At 32.8% G+C, this 15,362-nt stretch overlaps 1 protein-coding gene across 1 annotated transcript in view; it reads left to right on the top strand.

Moving 5' to 3' along the window:
• Positions 1-2,841, top strand: part of LOC145270183 (NAD(+) hydrolase SARM1-like) — a 12,936-nt gene extending 10,095 nt beyond the window's left edge. Inside the window, exons 5-6 of the mRNA XM_080125811.1 lie at positions 1,152-1,341; positions 2,698-2,841. Of these exons, the coding sequence (XP_079981937.1) occupies positions 1,152-1,341; positions 2,698-2,823 (316 nt within the window). The 3' untranslated portion in view covers positions 2,824-2,841. The remainder of the gene's footprint in view (positions 1-1,151; positions 1,342-2,697) is intronic.
• The last annotated feature ends 12,521 nt before the right edge of the window (positions 2,842-15,362 follow it).

Here is a 15,362-nt window from a genome sequence, read left to right as displayed (position 1 = left end):
TCTTATTAGACAAATTACAGTTATTTCACTGTGTTAGTCATTTCTGTCTTCTCTATGTTGATTTGTAGGCCAATCTTCTTGATTGTTTGAGAGAAGCTATCAACTATCCTTTGCAACTGAGTTTGGTTTTGGTCTTGGCCTTCAGTCTTGCAAGGTTGAACAGTTTCTCGTTGGAACATGTGCGGATGAAAACACCTTCTTCGATGTTTTTATAAATCTGATATGGATGAGATGGATAGACAATTGGACAGATGGATGGAGAGATAGATGGATGGATGGATGGATAGATAGGTAGACGGATGGATGGATGGTTTAGGCACAGATAAAGAGTGGGGGAAATTATTGATAGTGTTTTCAGCTAGACGAGCGTTTTTCGTGAAATTTGGTGAGGGGGGGGCCATAGATCGGAGTTCAGACGAACACTTGCAATGAAAATAAGGATAAAGCAGAGACAGGCTCACAACGTCTCTTCTGTGGGAAAGAGGCTGCAGAAAAGAGAAAAGGGCATTCCCCACTAGGTTACGAAGTCTATTTTGAACTCTGTCAAAAGGCAGGATAAGTAAGGTCTTTCTAGCAGCTCCTGCCCAGATGTGACAGCAGTACTCCGTCCTTGAACGTACTTGGCTTTTATACAGGTAGAGAATTGCATCAGCAGTAAGATATTTGCTGGAGCAGTAGAAGGATCCCATGATTTTGTCAGCAACATTGGCAACAGATTTGATGCATGTGTTCCACCTTTCTGCACCTGCATCTCTCTCAACTCCTTGTTTCCCACGAATCTATTGTTTACTTTGCTGGATAGATAGACAATTAGATAGATAGATAAGTAGGTAGATAGATAAGTAGGTAGATAGATAATTAGGTAGATAGACAATTAGATAGATAGATAGACAATTAGATAGATAGATAGACAATTGGATAGATAGACAATTAGGTAGATAGACAATTAGATAGATAGACAATTAGATAGATAGACAATTAGATAAACCAATAACTGAATTACTTTGTCTCTCCCGACGATTACATAATACCATTAACTTATCGTACACTCATTAACCCTTACCCTCGAGTGGGCTATGGGTCTTGATAAGCAGGGACTCCTTTGTAAAAAAAAATAAAAATATTTTTTTTATCTTTTTATCTTTGTGTAGTTTACTCAAAGTACATCTCCAGTTGCGTGGCTTTTCCGTATTCCTTGACATTGAGCGGTTGCGTGCGGGCAAGTTTGATGTCGGCTTACTGAAGAGCGTGCAGAAGGCACGAAACTTTATTTTGGTTCTCACACCGCAGGCACTGGACCGTTGCGTTGATGATAATGATCGCAAAGATTGGGTACACAAGGTAAGACAACGTTTGCGCAGTTTTTTTTTGTTGTTTGTTATGGTTGTTATTATTATTTGGAGGAAGGGAATGATTAGGTATTCACGAAATTATTATTAGCAATTGTTGATCAAAATATTTTTTCAGAGGATTGCGCATTAAGAAAAAAACAAACAAAAAAAAAACAAGTGAAGCATGCGTGGTCCCCCGTAAGTGCACAGTGAACGAGGCATAAAAAAATGACTAAGTTCAGAATTCTCCCCCCCCCCGATTTAGCCCCAAAAGTCCCCAGGGGACGTCAAATCCTGGTGAAAATGATCAAACGGTGCAGTTTTAGGCTTTAACATATGTAAATTTGAGTTCTGCACCATGCAAAAAAAAAAGAAATGACAAGTCCATCATTTTGCCCCACTCCCCAAGGCCTTAACATATGTAAATTTTAGTTCAACACCATGCAAAACTGCTAAATAGACATGGGCAGAAAATTCACCTTTATCCGTCGTTTCGTTCGTTCATCCACATTTTTCTCATTAAATACGCCTTGGAATTTTTTGAAATTTTGCACAAACATTAAACATGATATGAGTTAAAAAAAAAAAAGTAACAAAACGAATTTTTCGGGAAAACTCCAGTTGTCCCCCTAGGGGTGCCTTTCTTACACTTTTGTGCTTATAAAAAAAAAATGATGCCTTGGATTTTATAAAACTTTCTGAAAAGTTGTAACTAACTGATTTCTATATAATTTTGTTTGTCTATACTTCGCAATAACTCTTGGGTGTGCCCCAGGGGCTCTTTTAGGGCTAATAAAAACACTCCATTTTTGGGACTATTTTACCATATTTGTCCAAAATTGTTTTCTGTATGTCTATTTAGCAGTTTTTTTTTTTTTCGGATATTTTCGAAAGTCATCACTTTTCAATTGACTAGCCTTAATTTAAAGCTTTGCCACTTCTGGTTTACGATGGACGCAACAGCATTTTTTTTTTCACGCTCTTTTCCTCCTTCATGGTACGGGTTCACGCCTACCTGCCTACTACCATTTTTTGTGTTCTTTTTTACTTAGCACACACCTCCAAACACCCGGGCACTCAGGCTAGTCTATTATATAAAGGAAAGTCGTCTCTGTGTGTTTTTGCACGTCTCGCTAAAACTTTTGAAATCCAAATTAATGATTTTATGAATATTTGCTGTACGTGAATTTAGGACGCTGAAAGCATACACAACTTTTTCTTTTATTAGATGTGTTCCAACGCATCAACGTTTCTTATGGGTCGGGCAACACCGGGTACCCCTGCTAGTGTTCTCTAAACGTAAATCTGTTTCATTTAGCACAAACTCTAATTGTATATAATAATTTTCTTTTTTTCATCAAAACAGGAAATTGCAGCAGCTCTAGAGCATAAATGCAATATAATTCCAATAATGGATAATTTTGACTGGCCTCCCAGTGAAAAACTTCCGGAAGACATCCGTTCAATTACCTTCTTTAATGGAGTCAGGTGAGTTGTTCTTATGTCCGGTATGTATGTATGTGTATAGAGTGGCTAGTCTCCCTGAAGGATTAAAAACAAGACCTTCCAAAGAGCGAATGAACCCTTTTTGGGGGTCAACGGCCAACTAGCACGGTGTGTGTTTGTGTGTGTGTTGGGGTTGAGAGGGCCCTGTAAGCCGTGGTGAAGGCAAGCTTTCTAGGAGAAGCAAATCTCTGATTTAAAAAACCATAAAGCAGGAGACCAGTACTCGCATTAAGCTGGTCTGCAGTTTAACTTGTTTCTGGATCTCAACATTTTGAACCAAGAGAGAGACTTAGCTGTCATACAAAGCTAAGACTCTGTAACATCATCTGTGTATAGATACAGGCATTTGTCTATTAAAATGGTCCTGTGACGATGGAAGTCATTTTTGGGCTCATGGACTTTAAGTGTCTGACAGACAATTTTATATATATATATATATATATATATATATATATATATATATATATTAGTCCGGTTTTTTTTTCACCACTGGTAAATAAATATATATATATATATATATATATATATATATATATATATATATACAAACTCATTAAAAATGTAGACCATTTATCAACACCAACTGAAATGGTTTGAAAGATTCCTAGGGGCTGCTTAAGAAGGATCTTTCACATTAACCCATATCCTCAAGTGGCCCCTGGGCCTTGATAAAAACCAATACTACAACACAACCCCATTGATTACTGTACACACAATAACCCTTATCCCCGAGTTGCTTCTGGGCCTTGACAAATGGCGATTTCCATGTAAAATATTTTTTTTTTTAAATCTCATCTTGCATAAACTGAAACGTTGTACAATGCCAATCAAGATGAGAACGTTAGTCCAAAAAATCCTCATCTCAAAAATTCATAAAATCTGGTCAACTTGTTTCCAATTTTGATTTCATTTTTTTCTCCGTTATCTTTTTCCAGGTGGATCCATGACTATCAGGACGCCTGCGTCGACAAAGTGGAACGTTTTCTCAGAGGCGACGTCAACAGTCGGAAGGGTCAGCTCCAGAGCATGAGCAACCAGGGGTCACTCGACGACCCCATTATGGCGCAGTTCAAATGGAGCAGCAGCAGCAACGAGAATGGATCGCCCTCGAAAAACTCTCCGAGTTAGCGAGAGGCCAACGAGCCGAGACGACTTCCAGGATGAGATTGCGGCTGGCTGTGTGTGCGTGTCTGCCCGTGTATACTTGAGTGTGTGTGTAATTTGATTTCTATAAACGATACATAAAAACAAAATAAGGCAAAAAAAAGTAAAGAGAATGGAGTTGGGAGGGAAAGGGGGTTCGAGGCTAACAACATCTTCGTTTGTGTCTGGGCTTTTTTTCTGTTCTTTTCCTCTTGGAAAATATTCTTGAAAGTTTTTTTTTGTTTTTGTCGAGAAAAGTGAAATCTCCAATAGTCCGACAACAATATATACAGGCCTTTCATTTTTTAAAAAAAATACTCAAAAATTTTTTTTTTTAAATACTCCAATATTTTCTTTTAATTATTATTGATAGTACATTTTTTTTTGTAGTTATCAATAAAATTTCACAAGCATGTCCAAGACAATACCAAATAATGGCCTGGCATCGCATCAACCTCAAAGCAAAAATAGTGTCCATTTTTGTCATTGGTAAAAAAAAGAAAAAATAATGAAGGGGAGGGGGAGTTAAAAAAAGTCACAATTTATTTTAAAACCGTAACAAAATTTATCGGCATTGTATGGCCATACGATAATAATTTACATGGAATCTCACGTCATCAGATATACGTCAAAATATTTGAAGAAGAAGTGAAAGAGGGAATGTTCTGCCTTCCAAACCTTCACCTACGACAACCCAATTGTATTTCTTCTTCTATACAAGTTTAGAAATATTCAAAGATAAAACTTACAAAATTCTTTAAATATACATATATTATCCATTAATTTTTTAAGCTCAATGTAACTACAGAGCATATGACAAATAAATGACAAAGGCCTATATGCCAAATTTCACGATGTTGACCATCTTACAATTTATTTATGGACAACTTGAAATTTGAAATATAGGCCTTTGTCATTTATTTGTCGTATGCTCTGTAGTTACATTGAGCTTTAAGAATTAAAGGATTGATATAAATAAAAGGTGAAATATAATTGAAAAAACATCTCCACAGAAATATATAAAGTTTTTATTATTCTTTATTTAGCTGCTAGTCTAGCCACACTGGTGGGCTGTGATACAGTGAAACAGTACTGCATGTAGATGACATATATATATATATATATATATTTATTCCAGGTAGAAACAATCTCACGCAATGCCTCTTCTTATCTAAAACTTATTGTCAGCTTACACTCTTAGGTGCTTGTGTAGATTGGTGAACTTTTAAATCAACTCATTTCAAGTGAAATCATTAGTATACATTCCCGCCAAAAATGATTCAGTAGAAAAATAATTACAAACAAAAAAACATTATTTATCAAATTATTGAGTTCTATCGTATGTTTTAATGTAGAAGAGTTGTGCAACCAATTCAGTTTGACAAACTGATTTATCTCTCTTGACTTAAATTAAGGGTTTGCTATTTTTAAACAATGAATATATGAACGCAATTGTGAATTATTTATTTTTGCTTAACATGCATCTAGCACATCTTCTACAAGATCATTTTTCGTAATTTTTTTTAGAATTTATGCTAATTATGATGGGAGACGGAAATATGTAATAATGTCTACAGGTAAATAAATTCTCTTAGATGCCAGAGCATATAGTTATCACCTTTACTTTTAGGGAGAGATGGGGGGGGGGGTTTAGAGTATGAAATAACCAGATTCACACACACTTTTTTTTAAAGAACAAGGGAGGCAACTCTTGGAGATAAAAGAGCGCTTTTTTCCCTTTTTTTATTTAAATTTTAAATGATGTTATGAATAAAGACTTTTTTTCCTCCCTCTCCTTAACCCTTGCCAGGCTATTTAAGCTAAAAAAAAAAAATTTTAATTAATTACAAAGAATTTTTGTCTTTTAAAATATGAGATCCTCACATCCAGGAAAAAAAAAGAATCTTGAAGAGGGGAAAAAATAATTTAAGAATTGAATTAAAATAAAAAATACCCCAAAAAGATGCTAAATTTTGAACAGCTTTTGCAGTGTAAAATAAAATAACATTAAATTTAAAAAATCGATCAAAAAAACTGGTTTTGTTTGTTTTATTTATTTTTCTTTTCGTTTTTTTTTAATCATAAAAAATAGTTATCTTTTACATTCAAGTGGTAATATGTCTTGTTTGGAAAAAAAAAGTTTGGATTTAGAATTCAACCAATTTAATAAAAAACATCTGATGTATCTACCAGTCATGAAACAAAAATGTCATATTCCAAAAATCACATAAATTGATGAAGTGGTTTCAGTTTTATAAAAAAAAATTATTTTTAAGCACTTAATAGGTTAGTTTTTGTGTTACGGCATATCAACCCTTTTCAGGTTATTTAATGCTGAATCCAGTGATTTTGAAGAACAATTTCTTAATAGAATATATTTGTTTTTTTTTTCAAGTTGGTTTCTATTTAACCCATAGTTGGGACCCTAACAGGTACTACCACTCCGGGTCAGAGCGGACCTGGGAGGAATGGCAATTAAAGGGTGGCTCGAAACTAAAAAAAAACCCAAGCTGGAGCCTCACCATCAGATACCGTTTAAGATCATAGCCAGGACCACGCTTAATGGGAATTTGTCAACACTATAACAAATTTAGTCGCAATGAATTATTGCTGAGTTATCTTCCTGTGATTCATGACATTTTTTTTCATAATGGCGGGGGAGGCGAGTTCCCTCTATCGTGTTACAAAACTACTCACACCTGAGACAATCGTGTATCTCTCCAAAGCAACTATTCACTCATGCATGGAGTATTGTTGCCACATCTGAGCTGGTGCATCTACCACTAGCCACTCCCTCTTGTAGAGTAAAAAAGAGAGTTTCACATCTAAGTCCAAACAAGAGGGGACGAAGGTATAGGTAGATGAGAATCCTATAGACCAAGGCATCTCAGATTGTATTCAAATGAAAATTTATAAGTCCAAACAAGAGGGGACGTAGGTATAGGAAGATGAGAATCCTATAGACCAAGTCATCTCAGCGTGTATTCAATTGAAAATTTCAAAGTCAAAACAAGAAGGGACGTAGGTAGATGAGAAGCCTGTAGACCAAGGGATCTCAGATTGTATTCAATTGAAAATTTCTAAGTCCAAACAAGAGGGGATGTAGGTATAGGTAGATGAGAATACAGAGACCAAGGGATCTCAGATTGTATTCAAATGAAAATTTATAAGTCCAAACGAGAGGGGATGTAGGTATCGGTAAATGAGAATCCTATAGACCAAGTCATCTCAGCGTGTATTCAATTGAAAATTTCTAAGTCCAAACAAGAGGGGACGTAGGTATAGGAAGATGAGAATCCTATAGACCAAGTCATCTCAGCGTGTATTCAATTGAAAATTTATAAGTCCAAACAAGAAGGGACGTAGGTATAGGAAGATGAGAAGCCTGTAGACCAAGTCATTTCAGCGTGTATTCAATTGAAAATTTCTAAGTCCAAACAAGAAGGGACGTTGGTATAGGAAGATGAGAATCCTATAGACTAAGTCATTTCAGCGTGTATTCAATTGAAAATTTCTAAGTCCAAACAAGAAGGGACGTAGGTATAGGAAGATGAGAATCCTATAGACCAAGTCATCTCAGCGTGTATTCAATTGAAAATTTCAAAGTCCAAACAAGAGGGGACGTAGGTATAGGTAAATGAGAATCTTATAGACCAAGTTATTCAGGTTGTATTCAATTGAAAATTTCAAAGTCAAAACAAGAGGGGACATAGGTATAGGTAAATGAGAATCCTATAGACCAAGTCATTCAGGTTGTATTCAATTGAAAATTTCTAAGTCCAAACAAGAGGGGACGTAGGTATAGGTAAATGAGAATCTTATAGACCAAGTCATTCAGGTTGTATTCAATTGAAAATTTCTAAGTCCAAACAAGAGGGGACGTTGGTATAGGTAAATGAGAATCCTATAGACCAAGTCAAATCAACGCGTATTCAATTGAAAATTTCTAAGTCCAAACAAGAGGGGACGTAGGTATAGGTAAATGAGAATCCTATAGACCAAGTCATCTCAACGTGTATTCAATTGAAAATTTCTAAGTCCAAACAAGAGGGGACGTAGGTATAGGTAAATGAGAATCCTATAGACCAAGTCATCTCAACGTGTATTCAATTGAAAATTTCTAAGTCCAAACAAGAGGGGACGTTGGTATAGGTAAATGAGAATCCTATAGACCAAGTCATCTCAACGTGTATTCAATTGAAAATTTCTAAGTCCAAACAAGAGGGGACGTAGGTATAGGTAAATGAGAATCCTATAGACCAAGTCATCTCAACGTGTATTCAATTGAAAATTTCTAAGTCCAAACAAGAGGGGACGTAGGTATAGGTAAATGAGAATCCTATAGACCAAGTCATCTCAACGTGTATTCAATTGAAAATTTCTAAGTCCAAACAAGAGGGGACGTAGGTATAGGTAAATGAGAATCCTATAGACCAAGTCATCTCAACGTGTATTCAATTGAAAATTTCTAAGTCCAAACAAGAGGGGACGTAGGTATAGGTAAATGAGAATCCTATAGACCAAGGCATTCAGGTTGTATTCAATTGAAAATTTCTAAGTCCAAACAAGAGGGGACGAAGGTATAGGTAAATGAGAATCCTATAGACCAAGTCATTCAGGTTGTATTCAATTGAAAATTTCTAAGTCCAAACAAGAGGGGACGTAGATATAGGTAAATGAGAATCCTATAGACCAAGTCATCTCAACGTGAATTCAATTGAAAATTTCTAAGTCCAAACAAGATGGGACGTTGGTATAGGTAAATGAGAATCCTATAGACCAAGTCAAATCAACGCGTATTCAATTGAAAATTTCTAAGTCCAAACAAGAGGGGACGAAGGTATAGGTAAATGAGAATCCTATAGACCAAGTCATCTCAACGTGAATTCAATTGAAAATTTCTAAGTCCAAACAAGATGGGACGTTGGTATAGGTAAATGAGAATCCTATAGACTAAGTCATCTCAACGTGTATTCAATTGAAAATTTCTAAGTCCAAACAAGAGGGGACGAAGGTATAGGTAAATGAGAATCCTATAGACCAAGTCAAATCAACGCGTATTCAATTGAAAATTTCTAAGTCCAAACAAGAGGGGACGTAGGTATAGGTAAATGAGAATCCTATAGACCAAGTCAAATCAACGCGTATTCAATTGAAAATTTCTAAGTCCAAACAAGAGGGGACGTAGGTATAGGTAAATGAGAATCCTATAGACCAATGCAAGTCAACGTGTATTCAATTGAAAATTTCTAAGTCCAAACAAGAGGGGACGTAGGTATAGGTAAATGAGAATCCTATAGACCAAGTCATCTCAACGTGTATTCAATTGAAAATTTCTAAGTCCAAACAAGAGGGGACGTAGGTATAGGTAAATGAGAATCCTATAGACCAAGTCAAGTCAACGTGTATTCAATTGAAAATTTCTAAGTCCAAACAAGAGGGGACGTAGGTATAGGTAAATGAGAATCCTATAGACCAAGTCAAATCAACGCGTATTCAATTGAAAATTTCTAACTCCAAACAAGAGGGGACGTAGGTATAGGTAAATGAGAATCCTATAGACCAAGTCAAGTCAACGTGTATTCAATTGAAAATTTCTAAGTCCAAACAAGAGGGGACGTAGGTATAGGTAAATGAGAATCCTATAGACCAATGCAAGTCAACGTGTATTCAATTGAAAATTTCTAAGTCCAAACAAGAGGGGACGTAGGTATAGGTAAATGAGAATCCTATAGACCAAGTCAAGTCAACGTGTATTCAATTGAAAATTTTTAAGTCCAAACAAGAGGGGACGTAGGTATAGGTAAATGAGAATCCTATAGACCAAGTCAAGTCAACGTGTATTCAATTGAAAATTTCCAAGATCAAAACAGTGTAAGTAAGTGTCTGGAAGTGCCCGATCGACGCCTACTTCCATGTTGGGTGCATGTAGGCGTAGCAAAATGCCTTCTGATCTGCTAGGCACATCGGGACTTAGTTTCTTTTCTGTTCTTTCTCTGCACTGTGTAGGTTGGCGTCTGGAAGTGCCCGATCGATGCCTGCTGTTACCTTGACACATCAACGTGTATTTAAGTTAAAACTTCTAACTTCAAAACGGGAGTTAGGTACCGGTAAATGAGAAGCTTATCAATCTAGACATGTTTAAATTTATAAGTTCGCACATAGGGGTTGGCAAGACGGCTAATAGGGATAAAGAATAAGAAGAGAGAGATAGACAGATCTAGATAAATACAGAGGTATAAAGAGAGACAGGCAAGGGAGATAAATTTCATGATTCAACTTATATGATAATAAGAAATAGTTGGTGTATCAGAAACACAAGCATTGGTTTTACTGGTTAATTTTACATCAGAATACACTTGTAGATTTTCTTTTCTAAAGGGAACATGCAAATAGCACACATAACATCTAGACATATAAATATATACATAAAACAATTATAGTTATGAGATATATCTGAACTAATCCAAAAAGACAATAATAATGAATATCATCACTTACCTTTGAAAATTATCCAGGCTGTATGCCTACTCACATTCCATCAAACACCAGAAAATCATGATCCATTGCTTGGTTGATTTTTTTTATTTTTTTATTTTTATTTTTTTCATACACATTTGTAATTGTGTTTTGCTTTATCAAGTATTTTTGTAGTTAATCTGTGGTGTTGGGAGAGGTGTTAACATGAATCAATTTTGCTTAACAATTTTTTTTATACATATTTTTTCAGTTTACAGAGCATTGCAGTACCAAGTCTGACACTGTAATTGCTTGAAAAGTATTGCATTAGGAAGGATTCTTTTCTTTTTTTTTGAGGTGTGCGGGAATTTCAGTAGGGGAAGTTTCTACTGATTTTAGATTCCAAGACAGGAAAGTTGTATTTTATTGTTTGTGCATTCTTTTATCAATTTCTTACAGATATTTTTGTGTTATGAAAATGAATGACTTGCAAAGACATTTACATTTTTGCATTCGTTTTTTTTTTAATTCTTCACCTTTTTTGTTTTAATGTCCCAAGAGTGAACACAGACGGATGAGTCTTATTCAACAGAGTGGAAAAAAACAGGGTACCTTTGGTTGTCCTCAATGGATTTGTCCAGAGTATAATGTGTCCAAGTTATTGCCCTAATACAGTGAGAACCATACCCCCAAAACTAATGCAGAACTCTACTTATGTATTGCACAGCTACAAGAGTTAACTTGTCTAGGATAAGTGACATATAAGCTTGCAAAACTCACTATACAGCTCTATTTATTAACTGATATGAACTTAAATTGCTGAACATGTCTCAAAAATTTTCTACAGAGCTCTACTTAAAAATGAGCACTCTCAAAGACAATTTGTCTAACATAATTTGGAAATATGTTTTTTAAAGTTACCATAGAGCTATCAAATATATTAGGCACTCAAATAGGAAGCTTGTTTCAAATACTTGTCATATATATATACATATATATATATATATATATATATATATATTAAAAACTTACAGTATATCTATACTTACGTATTGACATTTAGGTTTTTAAAACATACTGCAGAGCTCTTCATGTTTTCTGAATTTTATGCTTTCGTCTACTAATGTATTGAGCACTCTCAAAGTATATTCGTGTAGCTGAATTGCCATACATATTTTTTGAAAGTCTATATTTAGCTCTACTAATGTATTGAACTCTGTAAAAATAAATTTATGCAGTTGAAATGCCATATCTGTTTCTCAAAGGTTTTATTAAGCTCTACTAATATATTAAGCACTCTGAAAGTAGATTTGTCTAAAATAATTGCCAAAATGTTTCCAAATCTTACTACAAAGCTCTATAAATGCATTGAGCACTCTTAAAGTAAAATCGTCTTGCATAATTAAACAACACAATTGTTAAATTTACTACACAGCTATATTAAACTATGGAGCACATGCAAGCATCATTGGCATATATATATATATATATATATATATATATATATATATATATATATATATATATATATATATATTGTTTAAACGTACGAAAGAGCTTTACTCAAAGTAAATTTGTCTAGCACAAATGAGAAAAATTCTTTCAAATCTTTCCACAGAACTCTACCACAGTATTAAGCACTCTGGTAATTACTTTTCCAGCATACTCGCAATACACAATTTTAAAACTCACTACAGAGCTGTACTTATCTATTTTGCAGTCTCAAAGAAAATTTTGGATCGCATAACAGAAATTTGTATTTTTCAAATAACTCCAAAAATTAACTCATACATTGAGCACTCTTACAGGAAATTTCTCTGCTATAAATGACAAATGTTTTCAAAACTAAATACAAAGCTTCGAAAAAAGAGCTGATATTATAACAGGTTACTTTTATTCAAATATCTATGACCGAGCATTATATAATTTATTTAGATTTTTACTGAATAATTACACTTGAAATAGTGCTCAAAACTAGCCAGAGCTGATATTATAAAACGTTTATTTTATTACAGGATAAATACACATTAATATTGAACCAGAGTTATATAGGAGTGCTCAATGAGATATAGAGCAATAAAGACATTTTATTTAGATTTTTAGTTAATAATTACACTTTAAATAACTGCTCAACACTAGACAGAGCTGATATTATAAAACGTTTATTTTATTACAAGAGATATAAATATTAAGATTTATCAGAGTTAATTAAGAGTGCTCAATGAGACATAAAGACATTTATTAAGATTTTTACTTAATAATTACATTTTTAAAATGTGCTCAAGACAGAGCTGATATTATAAAACGTTTATTTATTACAGGCTAAATAAATATTAAGATTTAACCAGAGTTATATAAGAGTGCTCAATAAGACATAGAGCAATAAAGACATTTTATTTAGATTTTTACTTAATAATTACACTTTAAATAAGTGCTCAACACTAGACAGAGCTGATATTATAAAACGTTTATTTTATTACAGGCTAAGTAAACATTAAGATTTAACAAGAGTTATATAAGAGTGCTCAATAAGACATAGAGCAATAAAGACATTTTATTTAGATTTTTACTGATTAATTACATTTTAAATAAGTGCTCAACACTAGGCAGAGCTGATATTATAAAACGTCTATTTTATTACAGGATAAATAAGCATTAAGATTTAACCAGAGTTATATAAGAGTGCTCAATGAGACATAGAGCAATAAAGACATTTTATTTAGATTTTTACTTAATAAATACACTTTAAAATAAGTGCTCAACACTAGACAGAGCTGATATTATAAAACGTCTATTTTATTACAGGATAAATAAACAAAGATTTAACTTGCTGATATTATAAAACGATAAATTAATTAAAGGATAAATAATCATTAAGATTTAACCAGAGGTATATAAGACTGCTCAATGAGACATAGAGCAATAAAGACATTTTATTTAGATTTTTACTTAATAAATACACTTTAAAATAAGTGCTCAACTCTAGACAGAGCTGATATTATAAAACGATTAATTAATTACAGGATAAATAAACATTAAGATTTAACCAGAGTTATATAAGAGTGCTCAATGTGACATAGAGCAATAAAGACATTTTATTTAGATTTTTACTTAATAATTACACTTGAAATAAGTGCTCAACACTAGACAGAGCTGATATTATAAAACGTCTATTTTATTACAGGAAAAATAAACAAAGATTTAACTTGCTGATATTATAAAACGATTAATTAATTAAAGGATAAATAATCATTAAGATTTAACCAGAGGTATATAAGACTGCTCAATGAGACATAGAGCAATAAAGACATTTTATTTAGATTTTTACTTAATAAATACACTTTAAAATAAGTGCTCAACTCTAGACAGAGCTGATATTATAAAACGATTAATTAATTACAGGATAAATAATCATTAAGATGTAACCAGAGGTATATAAGACTGCTCAATGAGACATAGAGCAATAAAGACATTTTATTTAGATTTTTACTTAATAAATACACTTTAAAATAAGTGCTCAACTCTAGACAGAGCTGATATTATAAAACGATTAATTAATTACAGGATAAATAATCATTAAGATTTAACCAGAGGTATATAAGAGTGCTTAATGAGACATAGAGCAATAAAGACATTTTATTTAGATTTTTACTAAATAATTACATTTTAAATAAGTGCTCAACACTAGACCGAGCTGATATTATAAAACGTCTATTTTATTACAGGATAAATAAACATTAAGATTTAACCAGAGTTATATAAGAGTGCTCAATGTGACATAGAGCAATAAAGACATTTTATTTAGATTTTTACTTAATAATTACACTTGAAATAAGTGCTCAACACTAGACAGAGCTGCTATTATAAAACGATTAATTAATTACAGGATAAATAATCATTAAGATGTAACCAGAGGTATATAAGACTGCTCAATGAGACATAGAGCAATAAAGACATTTTATTTAGATTTTTACTTAATAAATACACTTTAAAATAAGTGCTCAACTCTAGACAGAGCTGATATTATAAAACGATTAATTAATTACAGGATAAATAATCATTAAGATTTAACCAGAGGTATATAAGAGTGCTTAATGAGACATAGAGCAATAAAGACATTTTATTTAGATTTTTACTAAATAATTACATTTTAAATAAGTGCTCAACACTAGACCGAGCTGATATTATAAAACATCTATTTTATTACAGGATAAATAAACATTAAGATTTAACCAGAGGTATATAAGAGTGCTTAGTGAGACATAGAGCAATAAAGACATTTTATTTAGATTTTTACTAAATAATTACATTTTAAATAAGTGCTCAACACTAGACCGAGCTGATATTATAAAACGTCTATTTTATTACAGGATAAATAAACATTAAGATTTAACCAGAGGTATATAAAGTGCTTAATGAGACATAGAGCAATAAAGACATTTTATTTAGATTTTTACTTAATAATTACACTTTAAATAAGTGCTCAACTCTAGACAGAGCTGATATTATAAAACGTTTATTTTATTACAAGAGATATAAATATTAAGATTTAACCAAAGTTATATAAGAGTGCTCAATGAAACATAGAGCAATAAAGACATTTTATTTAGATTTTTACTTAATAAATACACTTTAAAATAAGTGCTCAACTCTAGACACAGCTAATACTATAAAACATTTATTTTATTACAAGAGATATAAATATTAAGATTTAACCAAACTTATATAAGAGTGCTCAATAAGACATAGAGCAATAAAGACATTTTATTTAGATTTTTACTTAATAATTACATTTTAAATAAGTGCTCAACACTAGACGGAGCTGATATTATAAAACGTCTATTTTATTACAGGATAAATAAACATTAAGATTTAACCAGAGTTATATAAGAGTGCTCAATGAGACATAGAGCAATAAAGACA

The sequence above is a fragment of the Euprymna scolopes genome, chromosome 46, assembly GCF_053919585.1.
Source record: "Euprymna scolopes isolate OS-2025 chromosome 46, ASM5391958v1, whole genome shotgun sequence".
NCBI lineage: Eukaryota > Metazoa > Mollusca > Cephalopoda > Sepiida > Sepiolidae > Euprymna > Euprymna scolopes.
Note: the sequence above shows the minus strand (reverse complement) of the source record. Positions and strands in the feature narration are given on the sequence as shown.